Here is a 19,020-nt window from a genome sequence, read left to right as displayed (position 1 = left end):
TCGGCGCTCATAAATCGCACGACATGCCGAGCTGCGATTGTGCTGGCCGTCGCCGGTGTCGTGGCCATCGGATGATGGGCCCACCCTTGCTCACTCATTAACCCGGCCCGGCTCCCCGGACTGGCCCGGAAGCCGTTGTCGCGTGAAGCGTAATGGCAGCACAGCCACAGGATATTAAAGCTTCGGCGTCGATGGGTTCCACGCTGCGGCCGTTCGATCCTGTTTACGAGGACACGTTATTTACAATTTTCTTCTGGTTTTCCTTGTGCTTTTCCGCCTTCAGCCGCAGGTCGACGATGCTGGAGTTCTTGTCGTGAGCCACGTGCGTGAACCCGGGCAGGGTGGCGACGGCGGCCGCTGCTGCCAATCCCGGGCGGTACTGGGACAGGGAGAAGAGGCTCGCCGGGACGGTGCCGGAACTGAGTGCCGCCGCGTACTGTGGAGAAACCCATGGCCCAAACGGTGTGAGTATTATTGCACTTCGAAACATGTCCTTTCCCACCGTTCACTTACCTGGTGCGCGGCGGCCGACAGAAACGCAGAATCGAAGGCAGAGAAGGCGGCTCCGGCGAATGGGTGGTTGGCGGCCGCAGCGGCCGCCGCAGCTGCTGCTGCTGCCGCTGCTGCCGCCGCCGGACCGGAAGTGGCCGAAGGTGGAGGCCCTCCGGCGCTGCCCACTGGCGGTGGTGGCCCGGAACCGCCGTTGATGATGGGGCCGGCACGCAGCGAAGGAACGTTGACGTACGGGGCCATCCGGCACGGTTCCAGTGGGGTCGTGACGGGTGGACTGTGGCTCGAAAGGATGATACCTGCGGAGCAGCAAAAAGGGGAGGGTTTAAAAATCGGGGAGCTACAATATTATGGCCCGGACGGTCAAGATTTATGGAAGGACCAGACTTTGAATGATGGCCAACTAAATTCGACTTCCGGGGTTTGGGTCCGCGCGGTTGATGGTTGCCTTTTTTCTATTCGCCCACCCACCAAGGGGTCAGCGGTAACGAAGAAGAAGAACCACAGACACTAATAAAAAATGGCCAATTTCGGATGCACGGAGGTTTATTAGATCAAAACAAGAAATGACCGACAAGGGTTTTGGGAATTTGTTTTTTTCGTACGTTTGGCTTTTCTCAAAACCGCTTTATCTGCCGTCAAAAAGTCGTAGCGAATTTTTCATACTTTTTTCATTAGTCCGTGCAATTCGAAATCTTAAATGTTCTGTTCTGTGCTATTATTTGCATGGTGATGAGGTAGTACAGATTGAAGTGATCGCCATCATCAATGGTTTCATTTGATTCTACGCTGAAACTCAAATTTGGCGTACATAAAATTACATAAGACTCCTGAGCCTTCGCTAGAAAGGTCGGTAGTATCAAACAAGTGGCCAACATTCTTTATCCGCTTTTTATAGTTCACAACACAGTTACAATATTATGAAACAGTACATTTGAAATACGCTTCGGATCAGGGAGGTCAATTAAATTCAAATGAAGGCAAACTCAGAAAAACGTGATTGAAAATAGATTAGAAGTAGCATATTTTCACGTACGTTCACTTTAAATAAGATTATGAGTCCGAGCTGGTAACAATTAACTTTCAATCAATCCCATTGTAGAGAAGACTCGGTGAAGGCTCTCCGAAGTTTTTCTCAACACACGCGCGTGAACATTGAAGATCATACATCATAAATGCAATTCTCGTGCGTTCTGTCCAATTTTCGGCTCAACAGTGCGCCAAAACAGTAACATTTTTTTCAAACGAACCGCGGCCTACGTAAAAAGAATCCCGTAGTAAACATGGCACAGAAAATCATCTCCCCGTCTCGTAGGACGATTGGTTTTTGAGGCGATTCGGTATTTTCGCCATGTTGCCCGTGGCCACAGTAGGACGCCGTGCCGTGCGACGGAGCCTTTCTGCGATCCTTCTTCGGTCGGGCGACTTTATCTTTCCACTTGATTTGGGATCAACGGGGGCCCCGGGAAGGGCCAGAACGAGGGCAGAAGTCTCGACCGAGGCCGGGTGCGGGGCACCGCTAATTCAATTATGTGATTACATTTGATGTAATCCCATAAATCCGGAACTCTCCGTGTGTCCCTCCGTGGTCCTTCGTTCGTTTGGCCGCGCCACGCTAGACAGTGTCAGTGTGGTGTGGTGTGTATACGCAACAGTTCCAACACCATCAACCAGCGGCGGCCGTCGTCATGGTGCCGGCGTTGGATCCCCGGGTATCCTTGGGCCACTTCGGTCGTCAGACAGTTTATTAAATTATCATCTCTCGTGTTGTATTTATTGTCGACTGTGCCGACTTGGCCCGGCCACCGCTGCCGGGGTGGGTTTGATTTGAAAATAAAATCGTCCGTTCCGTCCTCTCGTTCAGGTTGCGAAGAGGGAGAGAGAGAGAAAGAGCGAGCGAGAGAAAGAAGTCAGTGCCTACCGAGAGTGACGATGGCGGTTTTTCGCGAATGCACCTCACGTCGATGCCGATGTTTATGCCGGCAGGATAGGCGAACAACGTCCCCATCGAAAAAGGGGGTCTCTTCCTTGCCACTGGCAGCGACCGGATGATGTTTGGGGGGCCTGTCATTTGTTGACCTGGTTCCTCCGACCACCGGCACCAGCGATTCGAGTGCCAAATTAAACTAAACCACGGTGCGCCCCGGCGAGTCGCGATCACCCGGCCCCAAACAGAATGTCCTCTTCTCGTGTATGTGCGTCAGCGTCGTATCAGCAAATTCAGCGGCCTTCGGACGTGCTCCGGACGGGCATGGGCGTGTAATTTGTCAACCAGGAAATCAAACCCCTTCGAAGGGCAAACTCCCAGCGCAAGGACTTTGCACGTTGCATAATTTAAATTTGCATGTATTATGTGTCCTGCCTTGCTCGGGCTGGCCACACTGTGTGTGCGCGTGTGTTTACACTGTGTTTGTCTGCCAATTTGGCTGCGCAAACAATGCGCTCCGCTCCACTTCCGGGCACACAAAAAGCCGGTCCTTCGGCTGGCTTTGTGGCTGTGGCGGACTTTCGGTCGGTGGCCATTTTTTAACCCGCTTTTCCGGTGTTTAAGCGCAAAGAGACCGTGCCTTGTCGACTTGTCTTCTGGGGCCAGGCAGACGGGACGGGCTGGCAGCTGTTTTTCCGATGCCTGGAGCAGAGTACGTTAATTTGTGATCCGAACCGGGAACTGGGTGCTCCGTGCTCCGGTAGGTATACTGTACGTTTTATGTTGATTCCACTCGCTCCGGAACGCTGGAACGTGACATTCCCGTGTTGGAGCACCAAGGACGATGTTTGATTACGGGCTACAATTTAAATGGCAACTGCATGCTGGTACATTGGCAATGCAATGCGCTGAACCGCAGGACCGAAGTTGGGCTGAACTCCGTGTGCGATTAGGTTTTTTAGCTCTGACTCTGACGATGGGGAATTGGAGGAATCGATTCGGTACAGCTTGATTGGTTTCTTTTGTTTCCGTTTGGTTTGTGAGTGAGTGTCTTCGAAAACAATGATAAAATGAGAAGGTAATTTGGGAATTGCTGAGTCTATTGCTGTTACTATTGGAGATTGTGAAACCGCTACGGTCTATCAAATTAAACTATTAGGACCCTGTATGAAAGTGGGCCATGTGAGTTAAGTGGAAGTATTAGGACTAACTCGGGAGTAACAATGTCTCCAAATTGTCCGACCGAAATTCATATAGTTTTACTCGATCACAATTGGATTAGTGAAGGACACATAGTTAGCTCCGAAAAGCTTTTCTTTAACCCGAAAAAATAAGCATAACTGAAAAATTTACAGATCTAGTCTAAGAATTTCTTTCGAATTTTTTGGTTTTATGGCAAAGCATTCAAAATTGAGATGTAAGCTGTAAGTTCTTACTAATTTTTTTGTTTATAGCATATGATAGGTAACGAATTATTTGTTTTGAAACGTATAATATTTTTGCTTGTCTTACAATCTGAATCTCGAAAACAGCTTAAAAATACCGATCAATGGCAGCAACGGAACGGACCAATCTAACCAAAAAAATTACCACAAACTTCACCCATTTTTCTAAGGCAACACAACCAGTGTCAACTTAAGTGCCAAATCTGTTTCGAATACATTTCCTTCGTGCTCCTTCCCGAGGACGGCTTGCGAAAAACTAATAGCGCCACAGCCAGCGTTCGCAGCATCCAATTTCGCTCCGATCCATTCCGAGTGGGCAGCAAAATGCCCCGCGTCCGATGGACTGCGACCCGGTCCCAGGACGCGTATTCCCAGAGCAATAAATTACGCCACTCTCGGGAAGTAAATCACGGTGATGTCCTCGTCCCGGCGTGGTTTTGGCTCCGTCCGGCTCCGGCCCGGAAGCACCAGAAGGACATCGCCTTCGAAGTGTTGGCGATTTGTTTCGATTGTGTCGCGGTCTTTCAAGTGTCCCCCTGCACTTCCTACCTGCCACATGCGGGAACCTCGGTTGTGGGGTTAAACGGTTCCCGACACCCCCTTTCCGACGGGGCGAACAGGTCGAACGTGGGTCGGTTGGGCCGTGTCGTGTCCACCCTTCCAAATAAGGGGTTGCTTTCTTGCGCCGGAATCGGACACGATTCCGTGTCGTGGCCGGGAAAGCGGGCGTAGGGCGAAAGCCATGTTTATCCGATAATTGAGTGTTTATGCTGTGATTGAAGCGACGAATTCAATAACATTAATTGACTCTAGCACCACCCCAGGGCACAGGGGTCGGTCGGCCCCCAGCCATCTTCGGAGAAACACTTGCCAGCCAAACAAAAACGCGGCCCGACATTCATCATGTCAATCGCTTTGCAATGTCCTGCTTTCGGGAGGGTAATTTTAAAACCCACCAGAGGGACCGCTGGAACGGAGCCTTAAGATGAGCAGCAGATTTGTTGGCATTTGCAGCGTGTTCGACGGCGGCGGTGGCGGCGGGTCGTTAACGGCGAGTGTAATTTGATTAAATTTGTTCTCTCTAATTAAATTTCATACGGCGAATGGCGGCTTATGTTCGTTGGTGGTTTACGCCGCCACTGAAAATTTGCATGCTGAACCCCCATGCTCCGAGCGGGCATCACCGAGGGGGAGGTCAACAAATTGCCGTGTTCGATCCATTTTTCATAAGCGACCCGAATGAAATTAGAAAGCAAATTGATGACAGTCTGATCGAATAAATAACGGCTTCCTTGGCGGGCGACCGGTTGCCACTTTGCATGTGTGCGATGGCAAATATTGGAAACGCAAACCGGCGAAGGCCCGTTCGGGACAGAGCAAGGAGCATCGGTTATCGGAATCCGAGTCCGCGGACCCGGGGGTGACCCAGCGACGGTTGGATCGATCGGAATCGAAGGAGAGAAATTGACAAACGGCGGCAGCAAGCGGAAACACGTGCGTGGTGTGTGCAAACACGAGCGTACGCCATATTGTTGGGTTTTTTTATTACCTCAACATATGCACCCGGCCATTGGAAAGAAAGGTGGAAAAGGATTGTGAAACTTCCGGCACGGTCAATTGTAGCGGTCAGACCACCAACGGTGCCGAGAATGGGTGCGTTGTCTTCATTGATCAATGTGAAGATCCTTCCAAAGGGTACAATGTCCTGGAACACAAACGCTGGCTGGCTGCGGTTTGCTTCGTTTCTTCGAAAAGCGACCCTCTACGAACGTAACGGAAAATTGAATTATTGTTTTGTTGATTTTTCTTACCCTTGGAGAGTATGTTGATTTAACGTATTTTTTAACAAAGTGGCCTGCAAGGAATCGACAATCGTTTCAAAGAACTTGCTTCTCCTTGAGCTTGACTTCAACGAAATAATTTTCTGTGTTTCTAAAAAGCAAATCCTCAACATTGCTTGCAGCATACTTGGATGCGTTATAAAATGGTTCTTGTACTCTCTCTCAATTGTGCCCCACGTTGCGTGGCCTCTCTCGGCCGTATCTCTAGGGGTCAGGGGAAGGTTGGCGTGGTAGCCATTGCAGGAGACATAAACATAAATCAACACAAATTATTTAATCGAATTGAAGCCACCGCGTGCCTGTCCTGGCTGCCCTCCGTGGCGCATAAATGGTGCGTCCCACCATCATCGGGCACAACAAGGACATCCGTGGGGCCGGGGATCGTGGGTCGGGTTTGCGCTTCGCTTTGGCCGGCCGCTTTTGGTTTTATGTTTTTAATAAATTTTCGATCGATCGCTGCGAATGTGCGAAATTAAATATCCAGCCTTCCCGGAGCGGATCGAACATATGCACCATTATCGGCAATCGACAACCGCGCGCGTGAAGGGAGTGCCAGCGGATGCATAATTTATCGGTTCGTTTAGGAACGCGCGCGCGCCTCGCGTTTGCTGGTGTTGATTGAAGGCCCCGATCTTGGCCTGCCGTAAATGGCCAATTAGGATGGCCCCGGTATGGGCCTTCCCAGACGGGGCGAACGATGAGTGCGAGTCTGCCAGTTGAATGTTGTTTTGATAGGTTTGTGATTAATATTATGCTTCAATATTTAATACATTTTATGTTTAACCTTTGTTTTTTGATTCAAAAACATTATATAATAAAAGTTCCATTACACCACATTTGGATGGTACCAATTCTACTCACCTTTGTGCAATTGGTTTTCGTGCTTCCGGCATTTCGCTCTCCGGTTCTGGAACCAAACCTGGACCAAAACACATAAAAAAAACATAATATAATAAGCGGAATGAAAACAGAAACGGCAATCCAAAGGCACAATAAATTAGTCACTCGGCAACCAAGTCGTTTGTTATTATGACTTATGGCAAGTAGTGTAGTTCCGCTGAGTGTAACAAAACTTTGCTGACTGGGGCCTTGGGGCCACGTGGAAGTTCCGGTGGGGCTAGCGGGGCCCCCCACGGTCCCCTGTTGCCTGTCGAGAATTGTGCGACCGTTGGCCGGTAAGAAAGGACCGGGCCCTGGCCGTGGACCAAACATCACTCACAGCTTGTAGAAGGAAGTAGAAGTTTCAGCAGTTTGTGTGCACTTTTTCTTACCACCAACAAAATTCAATTAACGGACACGTTTTTTTCGGGGCTTACTCGCACATCCTTTTTGGCCCCGGCTGCCGACCCACGGTGGACAATGGATGGATGGAGCAAATTATGATTCCCGCCCGGTCCATAACTCACGGCTAATTCAACGGCCATCTTGAGTGAAATTGATATAAATAGCGTCCGCCCGACCGGGTCCCGGGCACCGGTCAGTGCCGGAAGTAGGGGTTTACCCCCTTTTTCCTCGGCGCGCCCGGAACCGGTGTGGGAGATAAATAACTTTCTGACTGTAAGCGGCCTTCGCCGAAACGGACCATCTTGCGCTGAAGCAATGCGTGGCCTACTCAAACTAACCAATAATTCACCGACGCAATAATGGAACGCCGTCTCCAAGGAGGCTCTGCCCAAATTGACAATTTCATCGCACAGCCATAAATAACCATTCGAAGGGCCTTCTTTTAAAAAAAGATTCATTTCTCGAGTCCGTGTTAGGGAATGGCCAGGAGAGGCCAGTTAACTGGTCGGCGAACCGACTGAAGGAAATAAAAACCGGGAAAATCCAATCAATTAGTGGAAAATTAATGTCCGATTCGGGACAGCGAACAAATACGCCAGCTAATGGTGAGCAAATTAATTTAATTAAATGCCACTTTTCGCACACTAACGGGCGGATCATTCGGTGGCACCGGCGTGCCCTCGTGAGCAAGGACACGCGCACACCCGGTAGTGCAGTGCCGAGGATTCCACAATGATACGGCGATACATCTCTATCAGTTACAATCGATTTTAGCGCCACACGAAGGCCGCCGAGTTCGTGCCAAATCTTCGGGCGGTTCGACGTGCGCAAGAAAGTTGCAGTAAGTATTACCGAAAATTGCACCATTTTAGGTGGCAAATATTGTAATAACGCTTTTTCTTCAATCACCCATCACTCCGTTATGGACAATAGTATATCAACAGTTTCCCATTCTCCCCGGAATTCAATCTCGTAAAGCGAACTCGGCTCGGTGGCGTAAGTTTCCAACCACAAATTCAATTGCCTCAACCACCCCAAAAGAGGGTGGACCGAAATCCGGTTCCCCGGTGGTAATTCATTCGATTTTACTACTCACCCGACGGCCGTTAAGAGGCCGTCCCGAAACTTACGGACACAATCCTTTCAATTTGCCTAAGTGATTCGCCAACACCACCACCACTGATCGTGGGACCTTTTTTCGCCGCGTTTTCGTTTACGGCCTTCGGTCCTGTCGCGTACCGGGTGGGCAATTTTCGGGCAGCCTACCTACCTGAACCCGGGCCTCACTCAGCCCCAGCCGTTGGCTCAGCTCCTCGCGCATAAACGCATCCGGGTAGTGGGTTTCCTCGAACAACCGTTCCAGCTCGTTCAGCTGCTCCAGCGTAAAGTTCGTCCGTGACCGGCGCTGTTTGTTGCTACTGTTGCTGGTGAGCGTGGCCAGCGGTCCGTGGCCGTTGGCCACGGGAGGAGCCGCCACCTCGCCGGAAGCGGCGCTCCGATTCACTCGCTCCTCCGTGGCTGGCCGCCCCGTCGGTGGCGGCGGGTCCGCACCCGACTCATCCGGATCCGGTGTCAGCGCTTCCTGGGGACGCTCTGCGACGCCAGCGTGATAATGAGCCCAGGAACGTTTTGGCGAAACGAAACGGAATAAGGAAATGATTAATGACACTGCAACTGCAATCGAGTTTCTCGCTGTCGGCAAAAAAAAGGAAACACCGAAGGACGTCCACAAATGATCGGCTTTCTTGCGGTTAGTTAGGAGCGAGCGCGAACCCGCGGAATAAGGACGTTCATTTGTCATCTCCGGACCCCGGCTGCGGACTATAATCAATCAAAAGAAGCACCCGACACGTACACACTGTGCCTATGGTTGTGGTTTCGTAGGATCAAGTAATGGCAATAGGTTAACTATGACCCCAATAGAGAGAGAGAGAGAGAGAGAGGGAGAACGTTTGTGGCCACTATGAAGACGTGCTCCATTTCCGGAACCGGACCGTAGCACATAAACAATTCGGAGTTTAATCAAACCTTTCAACTTTCCCATTCGGTGGCCAGCCTTGCTGAGCTTCACACTTTCTTCAAACCATTCCTTGGCCCGCGGTCGGGACGGAGTTGGAGTTGGTTGAAGATTAAACTTCAACACCACTCACACGCAGACACAGCTCTCCCAAGTATCCCGGAGTAACTGGTAAGTGCCCGGGCTTCGGACCCGGGCCGGGGCAGGATCTCTTTTATTCATGATTATTTGTAATGCAATTTATATCAATTTAACACAATAATAGTCCGCCGACTCGACTCGGCTCCGATCGACCGAGGGGTGCATATTAGATGGTTGGCGAGGCCAAGAAAAGCGTGTGGCCGGTTTTACGCACGCATCCCCCTCAAAAAAGTCAATAGAACTTGTTGTAAAGTCAGCAAAAGCCGAGGGTTTCCGCTTTTTTTTATCGGTACGCGTTATCGTGTCTTTTTTCGCCGCCGTTACTTTTATCGTAATCTTTTGCCCATTTCGTGGCGCAATCCGAGACGAACGGACCGGACGGCCGGAATGCTGGAGCAGCGTGGGCGCAAGGTGTTGTTGCTTCGGCCACGGCACCGGAATCGATGCAAAACTTTTCCACTTCCGTGAGTCCGGAGTCAGTGGCGGGGGATTCACATTTAGCGCCGTTCAGTTCCTCGGTGGGAGTGTACAATGAGTTTTGCGAACGGAATTTATGCTCAATCTGGCTCACTTTAGGAGGGCGGCAAATTGTGATAAAATACTTATGCCCTGTGTATGCCGGCGGTGTAATTGTAATTGTGGCAACAGTGCGCTCGGAACGGTGCAAATGAAATTAAAATGTCGTTTCCGGTGGAAAATGGGATCGTTGGATGGATATTAAATCATAATGCTAAAGTTTATCACTTAGCAGCTTCATTGTCGCTGGTGTGAATGTTATTTTGTAAGTTTTTTTTAATACTTTCCTATTATTTATTCATTTTATGTTCATTAACGCACTTTTGATAGCTACGACTTTACTCTATAAGATGTTTCAACTTTTAATTGTTTTTTCTCGCCATTTCCCTCTGAATTTGTCGTGCTGTCCATTACATAAAGAAACTAATTCTCGTTTATAAATTATACTTTCAGGGATTACCTCGAAATAAAATGTAAAGTCTTGTCTGAAAAGAAGCTCCCACCCGGCCCTGGCAAGAACAAATCCGACAAGAAATAAAGCACCACTCCCGTGCCACTCCAAAGAAGGACCATTAATATAAGCGCTGTCAATGAAATTTGTTTCCAAATTAGCCACCCATCGCCATCATAATCCGGCACGTAATCCTTCGACACGGCGTCACCCATTCCCGGGGCGCCGGAGAAATCTTCAAGATACAGCCATTTAATTAAGTCATCTTCCTTACGGCACGAGCAATTAATTAATTAACACAAATGGGCGCAACCCGGCCACACCGGGCGAACTCCTCTAGAACTTTCTCTCTCTCTCTCAGCCTCGCTGTTTTACAAGAACAGTTCTTACCCGAAAAGGAGTGGCAAAAGGATACCCTTTCGGGGTTTCTCGCCCAGGCCACGAAAGCGATCGGGCCAAGCTCATCCTTCTCGCGGCTCACGCGGCCCACGACGTGCCCCGGCGTTATCCTTACGAAACGGATAATGAAATGTAAATAAGGCCCGGCAACCGTGGCTCGGCCGGCAAAAACAGCGCAAAGCCCATCCAAGTCCTAGGGAAGAGTTAAGTCTTTAGCCTCTCTCTCTCTCTCTCTGTCTGTCTCGTTACACACGCTGATGAAAAACGATTGCACTAACGGCATCAACTTAATCAAACTGATTAACCTACCGAACCGGTTAGCATTCCAGGGCGAAAAGGCCAGGCCATTTGCACCGATCAAACGAACGGGAAATTGATGGCGCAAAATTAGGCGAATCGACAGAAACGGTTTTTAAAAATCCGTAAACTTCCGACGCAACGGTTCGGTCTCTGTTCGGTCCCTCTCGGAAAGGGTCGCTGTTACCTTAATTGGTAAAGTTTGAACCTGGGGCTACTTTCGTGAGAGTAAATGTATTCTCGGAAAATGGAGCTCCCGGGATTAAAATTAGTCCGTCTGGCTCCATGATTTCCGAGAATGAGACAATGGCTCGAACCAACCGAAGGGCACGTGGAGCAGACTAATTTATTCGATTACACTTCCCTCGCTAACTAGTAACCCGTAAATGGCAGCCTCGAAGTAGATTTAATACATGAATCACCGCGAACGTGTCCTCTGCCCAGTTCTGCGTCTGTCTAGGACCCATGTTTGAATTTGGCCAAATCCTTTTAATGTAGTTTGTTAATGTTTTTCGTTTAATTTTTCAGATAATCGACAATCGATCAGTTGTGTTGTTTCGAATATTATCTTCTGCGATGTTCACAGAAGGCATTGAGTCAAGTGACACCAATCGAGCATCGGGCAATCTTGGAAGTCTCTGACTGAGGATTTAACAATAACCAGGAAGCCATCAAGCCATCGCCTTACCCGTGTCTGATTCTCCGTCGGCTGTCGGCGGCAGGATTTGGTGTCCGGAGCTCGGGATGGCCGCCGCAGGATACGCATGGTGATTGTTGATCAAGTCCACGCTCTGCTTGAGTAGCTCGGACGCCGGCTTGGGACGCACAACCTGCAAGCCGACGGGATCGAGCGATGTGTTCGCTCCTTTGGCAACCTTCGGGTCGCTCTCGGAGCGCACCAGGTTTAAGGCAACGTCTTGTTTCGATTTTTCTTGAGGGCGATAGGGTAAGTTCATGTTTAAATGTTATATTGTAAAACTTACCATTTTTTATTTAATTGGTTGTTGGAATTTTTTATAGAAATGCTATGCAAATGAATTAATTGATATGAAGTCTTGCCAATTTCAATGATTTAATACATTCGCTTAAAGCTATGAATGGCTTTACGAATAATTTGAACAATATGATTCAGTCATTAATACGGTATTCCTCGAGCTCAAACTTTCCTCGGTTTTATCTTGTTCAAACTTTAACGTCTAATAATCTCACCTTCACTACACTCGTCCACCAGGTCCGCTATGAGCCAGTTCCTGGGCACATGTCGTTTGCTGGCTCCCGTAGCATGCGTGGTACCATTCACAGTCGCGGAGGACATCGTAACACTCGTCACCGAGTCGGTGGCCACTTTACCATCCTCACGATCACCGATCACTGGAGATGCTTTATTGTCAAACTTACGAATCACACTAATACCATTGTCACCTCGCCGGCTGCTCGTAAGCAGCAGCAGTGAAGAGGATCCATTCGTAGATCCTTTTCGATCACCGCTTTCACTGTCCTGAGCGCCGTCGGTGGCGATCGGAGGCTCGGTACTGCTACCGTTAACGCTACTAACACTGCACACACTCCTTAAATTGCTACTAACGTGCAGGGGTGGTTCGATTCCCAATAATGACTGATTGGCGGCCATTGCTGCCGCCATCGAAGTGCCCTCACAACCAGCTCCACTATGACCACTACCGCCACTAGTCGCATATGAAAGATCCGTTATTTCGATATCGATCGTCTCCTCGTCCTCATCGGCCATCGGCACGGCACGGGTCGCTCCGGGCGGTGTGAGTCGTTCTGCGATGGCAGTGGCCGATCCGCCGGAAGTGGTCACTGGCCGGACCGGAGCTACTTCGACGGAGTGGGAACGGATTTCGTCCTCCAGATCACCGCCCATGCTGCTGCTCGTGTTGGACAGCAGATCCGAGTCCGATCCGGGCCGACCACCGTACTCAGGATCGCGACCGAGCCGAGATCCGCCCGAAAGGTGCCCACCGCCACTGGTGGCGGTCATGTTGAGTAGGTCCAACACGCGGCTGTTGTTGAAATCGAACGATTTCGTCACGAAGTGGGCCAACTGCTCCATTCTGTTCAGAGTTAAACCCAAGGTCCGGTTCTGGCAACTGCTAATCACAGCCACCACTCAGCGCAGGATCCTGTTCACCTGAAAGTGGGAGTAATCAAAAAGGTGGAAACGAAAACAAATATCAATCGCGCGGTGCCCATCGGAAACGGAAACATTAATTCAATCGGACGTCTGGACGTCAGCCAGCTTCACGTCACGACCGGGTAGGTTCAATCGAAGTATCGAAACGGCGAAAAATCGAAGCTAATCCGATTACTCCGGGACCGTATCCGGCGCCTGGCTGACCGGTGATTACGGGGAAAAGTGGTGGGTCAGGTCCGTGGGCCAAGGACACGGTCCGCCAAGCTAGAGGGGTTGGTCGTCTGCTGAACCGTTTATCGATCCGCCTGCTGGCATGTAATTCATTGCTGAGAGTCAACATTAAATCATACATTTATTATTTACATTCAATAATGTTGCCTTCTAATCAATTATGTTTGGAATGTCACAACAAGGAGTTATTAGCAAAAGTTTCTTAGTGATCGATCGGTGCGACGAAGCCAATTCCGATGTTAGGATCTTTTTGTTGTTAAAATTCTTCAAAATCGATTCTGGATTATGCGACTAGATTATCTTTTCCTTCCATTTTTTATTGAATAAGCAACAAAGCTGTGGAAGACGTAAATTTAAATTTAAGTCCTACAATGTCTTCTACATTTTTTATTGGGTATTTAGGGCAATTTATGTTCAGGAAGTTTGGCTCCAAGGATCGATAGAACCGATTGAACACATATGCTCGTTTGTGGCAATTTATTACCTACGAACTGTTCGGTGCGCCAAGAACGATTTGCACCAAGTCACACAGCTTGTCGCCGTTTATCATCACGCCACTGGTGGTCTAATATGGATTTGCGCACTCCGCAATTTTATAGCTCAATTCATTTCACATTCACCATCTTCACAGAAGGTTCCATTCACTTTTTCCACTTTCCACAGTCCCAATCCGCTTCTTTCACTGTGACCCATAAACCATCGGGGTCCGTAATCGGAAAACTTTGCCCACTGATCTCGCAGGCCGAACCACGGATGTGAGGTGGAAGAGACCACCCTTAGCTGGTTATCCCTTTGGCATACTTTCCACCACCGGAAGGGAGCATATTTTTCGCAGTTCGATCGCCGGATCGTAGTGATCGAAAGCAACTCGCGACACTCCGAGAACCAACCAGACCGAAACGCGAACAGACAATACTCGGTGAACGCGGTCCCGGTGTTGTGCCCGGAATCACGCAGCCCGACCGACCGAGGATGCTGCCGGAAACCGGGATTCCCTCCGGAACATGTCACACCCCTTCAGGGTGAGAACGGGCACCAGAGCGAGGGAGAGACAGCTGGAGCGTTCGGCCCTGCGTGAGTGAGTGCAACGCAAGCCTACATCCGGCAGCCAAGCGTGCGCAAACGGGATACGGTCCCCGTGTTCCCGTTCCCGATCCACATCCTTTTAACACCCGGGAATCGGAATGTTTGTGCAATGATTATCGCCGTCACCGTCGCCGACGGTCGTCGTCGTAATAATAAAAAGTAATCAAATTGAGTGCGGTGTCGACGGCATCCCTTCACATCCCTTTGCCCCGGCGGGAGACCGGAACTCACACGGCTGACACGGCGGCTGACAGGTAAAATATGCCGCAAATGTACCGTGACCGGGGAAGTGGAATGGACTAAGCACCGAACGGAAGTCGCTCCTCGCGGAAGATGTTGTTTCAATTTGTCGTGCTCGTGTGGCGCAATGGGGCCTGTTGTGGTGATTGAAGCACTTCTTGGCGGATGATTTTGACCGTCCCAAGGAAGCAGCGGACAATGATCTGATTAAACCAACCGCCCAGTTACTTTGGCAAATTACAATACAGATCGCAACGCACGCTACCCGATCGAATGTGATCCAGTCGATCGATGGAAAAGATAAAGAAAGGATTTTGTGGAATGGTCTGTGTTCTGTTAAGCGGATTCCTTTGTTGCTTCAAAAGACATGCCATATTTGATCAATCTCAGCCAACATTTGTCCATGGTCTTCGCAACTTGTTGAACGGTTATCGATTCCCGGTCCACGGGCCCAGTGTTTACACGCAAGCAGCACCCTTCTTGGGCCGATAGGAGGATCCTCCTGCCCGTAGGGGGCCCACTTTCTTCCGGGGGCCCGGCGGTACTGCGCATGTCCTTCGCCCGGCACAGTTTTCCACGTTCGGACGCCATTACGAACAATTTTCCCCCTCATTTTGGAGCTCACTGTCGCGCCGGATGGCGATTGCGCCACGGTCATTGGTTGCCGGTTGTTTCGGCCGAAAAGGTGGAGCCAAGCCATCGATGGCCGCGCTCAGGACGAAGGACGATGCCAAGCTCAGGACTCGCACATTGAGAGAGACAGAGAAATCGAGAGAGAGAGAGGAAGAGAGAGACACCGAAAGTGGTGCCGAATGAAGACGTTACGCGTCGATTTCATTCCATCAGGTTAATAGGTTTCGGCCCGGGCCGGGGCCTAAGTGGAGTTCCCCAGGGGCCAAATGTCAGTGATAACAGTGATAATAATCGTCAAATGTTTGTTGGTGTGCTGCCTACCTCTGAACCGGAAAGGTGAGCCTGGGGCAAGGTTCGGGGCCGTTCCTGGAGTTCCCGATGACAAAGCGATTACAATTACTGACGGCCGCTCCGTCTGCCGCAACTCCGTCGGCACGCCGCATCCCCTCATCCGTGCTCCAAAACCATCAAAAAGTTACCAAACAAATTGATGCGAAGCAAATAAAATGTAAGAGATTTGTCCCTAATGGATTTCGGATGCGTTTTATGATTATTGATACACTGTTCCGTTCGTGCTTTCTTCACGCATGGTTCGGTTACGTGTTTATGGGGGGCCTCTTGAGTTTAGGAATGGTGCGAGTCCACTTTGGAGTTGTTAGTTTCATACGATTACGGCGTTATCCATTCACGCGTTTGGAGTCGTTCCCGAGCCATCCGATGGGTTCGAATCGATTGGAATCGGTTGAAAGAATTTGGGAAACAATTTGGCAAAGCACCACTTAAATATTTGGTGCAAGGCAATTCCTTTCGCATTATTTTAACAAAGAATCGTGAAAGAACCCCGGCCTACATCAATAATCATGGAACATATCATCAATAATCAGAATTATAATATCAAATATTATTAAAGTGATTTTCTTTTTAATTTGGAGCGGTGCGATTGGCGTTGGGAAATAAGTTACCGAATGTTACTTGAATTTAAAACGGCCTACAACTTTTTCATTTATGATGTTTTGATAAAACACGTTTTTACCTTTACTTTATTATGTTTTCAATTTATCCTTATTATGTAATTCAGATTTTCTATTTATAATTCTAATTTTCTACAATAATAGTATTTTCTAATATAAATACGACCCGGTCCGTTCTTCTAAGATTAAAAAAATTCTAATAATATAATATTTGCACAATGTTTAATATGGGCATAACATTGAACTATTTGCCAAGTTTAGTAGAATCACGCGAGCTATTGAGATGAGACTATTGAATCTTGGGTGATTGATTGCAATGTCACCAGGACCAAAGTATCGCCAACATATCAGTGTCGTAACAATGAAAAAACTCAAGAAATGGCCGCCAAATGGCAACTCACGAAAAGCTGTGTGGAAAACCTAAAGCAAGAAAACCGATTATGAATACATTTAGCGTCAGGAGCAAAACCTTTTCCCCCCACCATTCAGAAGGACCTCCAATTTTGGCTGGCGGCTGCGTGCCACGCCGAAAAAGTAATAAACAACAATTACATTAAAATTCACCAAACCGCAGCCAAATTGTTTAATGTAGCGAAATAAATCCATTCACTTGCACCGGTTCCGCCGGAAGTGCATCGGCGAGGTCGGAGCTTTCCACCGACGGGCTCCTTCTTCTGCTTTAACCACCCGACACGGGAATGTGAACACTAACACTCCGCTCGCTGGCAAGGATAGCGGCCACGTTTGGCGACATTCTGGTGCCTTCATTTGCATACGACTAAGGGATTAAAATGTACCGAGAGAATTATCATAAATTACGGCCGGCCGGGTGAGGACGCTCGGTTGGAGTTTTGCGCGAAACCCGCCCGGCCCCTGGTCGGTGGGGTTCGGTGGTGCCAGCTTCTCCTTGTGGCTGAGTATGCAAAACTCACGGATGCACTCGGAAATTGCGTTGCGAAGAATGTTCCGCCGGCTCTTTTTTGCATTTCTCGGCCAGCAATTATGATCTCGAAGCGTTTGCCATTGTTTTTAGGCGGATGGTGGCGCCACGATGATGATGTGCTCCGTTTGTTGTGTGTTGTCCCGGTCGTGATGCTCTTCCGAAATTCCGCAGTGTCGAGGAGGACCATTTAATGCAATTAAAATGTGCGCACGGTCAAGGAATAATTTTAAATGATGAATTTCGTGACCGAGCGATGGCGTGTCGTTTGCGTTGCACTTGGCAGTGACGGCAAGTGTTAAGCAGTCCAAAAAGAGCACCAAAATTGTTGATAGGGTAAATTCCAAAACATAGATTCGCTTGTTTGAGCAGCTTCGTCGCCGAAACAATTATGTCGCCATACGCGTCCCGTGGATTCCAATTTTCAGATGGATCGAATATATTATCGTGGCCATGCGCCTCTATTAATATCACTTCACAGGCTTAGTACGTAATGAAAATGTTAGAAAACCAGGGAAATAATTTGCTTTTGATCTACATTCCCATTAATGTAGGCTTTCTGGTAATTGTTGCTAGAAAAACTATTATTTAAATTCCGAGTTTGCTCATGGTTGAAATCTTCAATATTCTTATGTCACTAACTTTGCTTTCGCTTTTGCTTGCTATCGCAGTAACCAACATCTGCTTCACTTCACAGGACTCCAACGATCGTAGCAACCAGCGCCAAATTACCAACCGGCGCATTCGACGTGTGACTTGTTTTCTGTAGGTTTGGTGTGGAACGAAAATGGAAGAACCCAATTCGATGGCCGGTAGTTGTACGGCCGAATTCACGCACTCGAGCGAGTTCTTGCGCCACATTAGTCCACCGATTCTAGACGCAGCTCTAACTCCGATCGCGGCCGGCGGAACGCGATCCAGCCTTTGGTCACGGATTGAGCGGAAACTGAAGTCCGGAGAAAACACGGATGTGACGGTGCGGATCGACAACGAACAGATCAAGTGCCACCTGCTGGCGCTGCAGTGCTTTAGCGAGTTCTTTGAGCTAGAAATTCAGCCCCGAGGCCAGGAGCCGATCGAGCTGCCCGGGGAGCTGGTGTCGCCCGCCGCCTTCCGCATCATCTACGAGTGGGTAGTGGACCCGTGCCGGCGGATCGAGTGGCCACACTTTACGGCCGTCCTGGTGGCGGCCAAGTTTCTGCGCATTCCCGCCCTGGTTGAGCGCTGTTGGCTTCACTTGGACAATCCGCGCGTCGTCGACGAGGTGGCGTTCTACGTGTTCCTGCAGGCGAAACCGTTCCGTGATGCGCAGCTGCAATCGATGATGCTGCGGCGCATCTGTCGCTTCTTCCTGGCCCTGGTCAGCACGCCCGACTTCTGTGACCTTTCGCTCGAGGACCTGTCCGTCCTGCTGTCATCCAACATCATCGGCGTGTTCGACGAAACCGACGTTCTGTTTGCGGTCTGCCTGTGGCTGCTGTACGATTGGCTCGAGCGGGCCGAGCTCGTAGACGAAGCAATGGAATTGGTCCGGTTCGGAACGATGCGAAAGGCCGACCTGGCGCGGTTCTGCGTGTTCCGCGAGTGCCCCGAACTGCAACCAATTCTGCGCCATTCGGCCACGAAAAGGGCGGTCGATAATGCGCTCGCGGCTATCTGCGTTGCGGAAACGGGGACCGGACGGAACCGTGGCGAAGATTTGCACCGCATCCGGTTACAGACGGAATGTGGCGAAACGTTGCAGATCGTGAGCGGAGAGCGAAGCTTTGACCGGTTCATCGCGCTGCTGGAACATATCCGCCACAACCCGCCCGTATGGCGATCGTTCCGGGTGATCGAGTGTGAGGATGTCTTCGGATGGCTGGAGTGAGAACAGCGAAGATCGACGCCGATGCGACAGAAAATCCAAATTACACGACACGAAAACGTGACAAAT

General features: G+C 49.6%; 2 protein-coding genes across 2 annotated transcripts; one reads left to right on the top strand and one right to left on the bottom strand.

Annotated features, from left to right (window-relative positions):
- Positions 1-223: 223 nt before the first annotated feature.
- LOC131208068 (homeobox protein ARX-like) lies at positions 224-12,902 on the bottom strand. The gene is made up of 6 exons (XM_058200714.1): positions 12,038-12,902; positions 11,517-11,759; positions 8,278-8,600; positions 6,585-6,642; positions 514-809; positions 224-436 (listed from the first exon to the last, which is right to left on the bottom strand). The coding sequence occupies exons 1-6, from the start codon at positions 12,900-12,902 to the stop codon at positions 224-226; spliced, it is 1,998 nt and encodes a 665-aa protein (XP_058056697.1).
- Positions 12,903-17,871: 4,969 nt separating this feature from the next.
- On the top strand, positions 17,872-18,954 carry LOC131208067 (kelch-like protein 8). Its single transcript, XM_058200713.1, has one exon. It carries the CDS (start codon positions 17,872-17,874, stop codon positions 18,952-18,954), a length of 1,083 nt encoding a protein of 360 aa, XP_058056696.1.
- The last annotated feature ends 66 nt before the right edge of the window (positions 18,955-19,020 follow it).

The sequence above is a fragment of the Anopheles bellator genome, chromosome 2, assembly GCF_943735745.2.
Source record: "Anopheles bellator chromosome 2, idAnoBellAS_SP24_06.2, whole genome shotgun sequence".
NCBI lineage: Eukaryota > Metazoa > Arthropoda > Insecta > Diptera > Culicidae > Anopheles > Anopheles bellator.
The sequence above is the reverse complement of the archived record's forward strand: the minus strand, read 5'-3'. Positions and strand labels throughout refer to the sequence as shown.

What these genes read in the sequence shown, in the direction of transcription:
- LOC131208068 (XM_058200714.1), bottom strand. Translation starts at nt 12,902, where the DNA reads ATGGAGCAGTTGGCCCACTTCGTGACGAAATCGTTCGATTTCAACAAC. An exon ending in GGTGGACGAGTGTAGTGAAG is followed by an intron (nt 11,760 to 12,037) that starts GTGAGATTATTA and finishes ATCGCCCTCAAG; the next exon opens with AAAAATCGAAACAAGACGTT. An exon ending in CGACGGAGAATCAGACACGG is followed by an intron (nt 8,601 to 11,516) that starts GTAAGGCGATGG and finishes CTGGCGTCGCAG; the next exon opens with AGCGTCCCCAGGAAGCGCTG.
- LOC131208067 (XM_058200713.1), top strand. Translation starts at nt 17,872, where the DNA reads ATGGAAGAACCCAATTCGATGGCCGGTAGTTGTACGGCCGAATTCACG.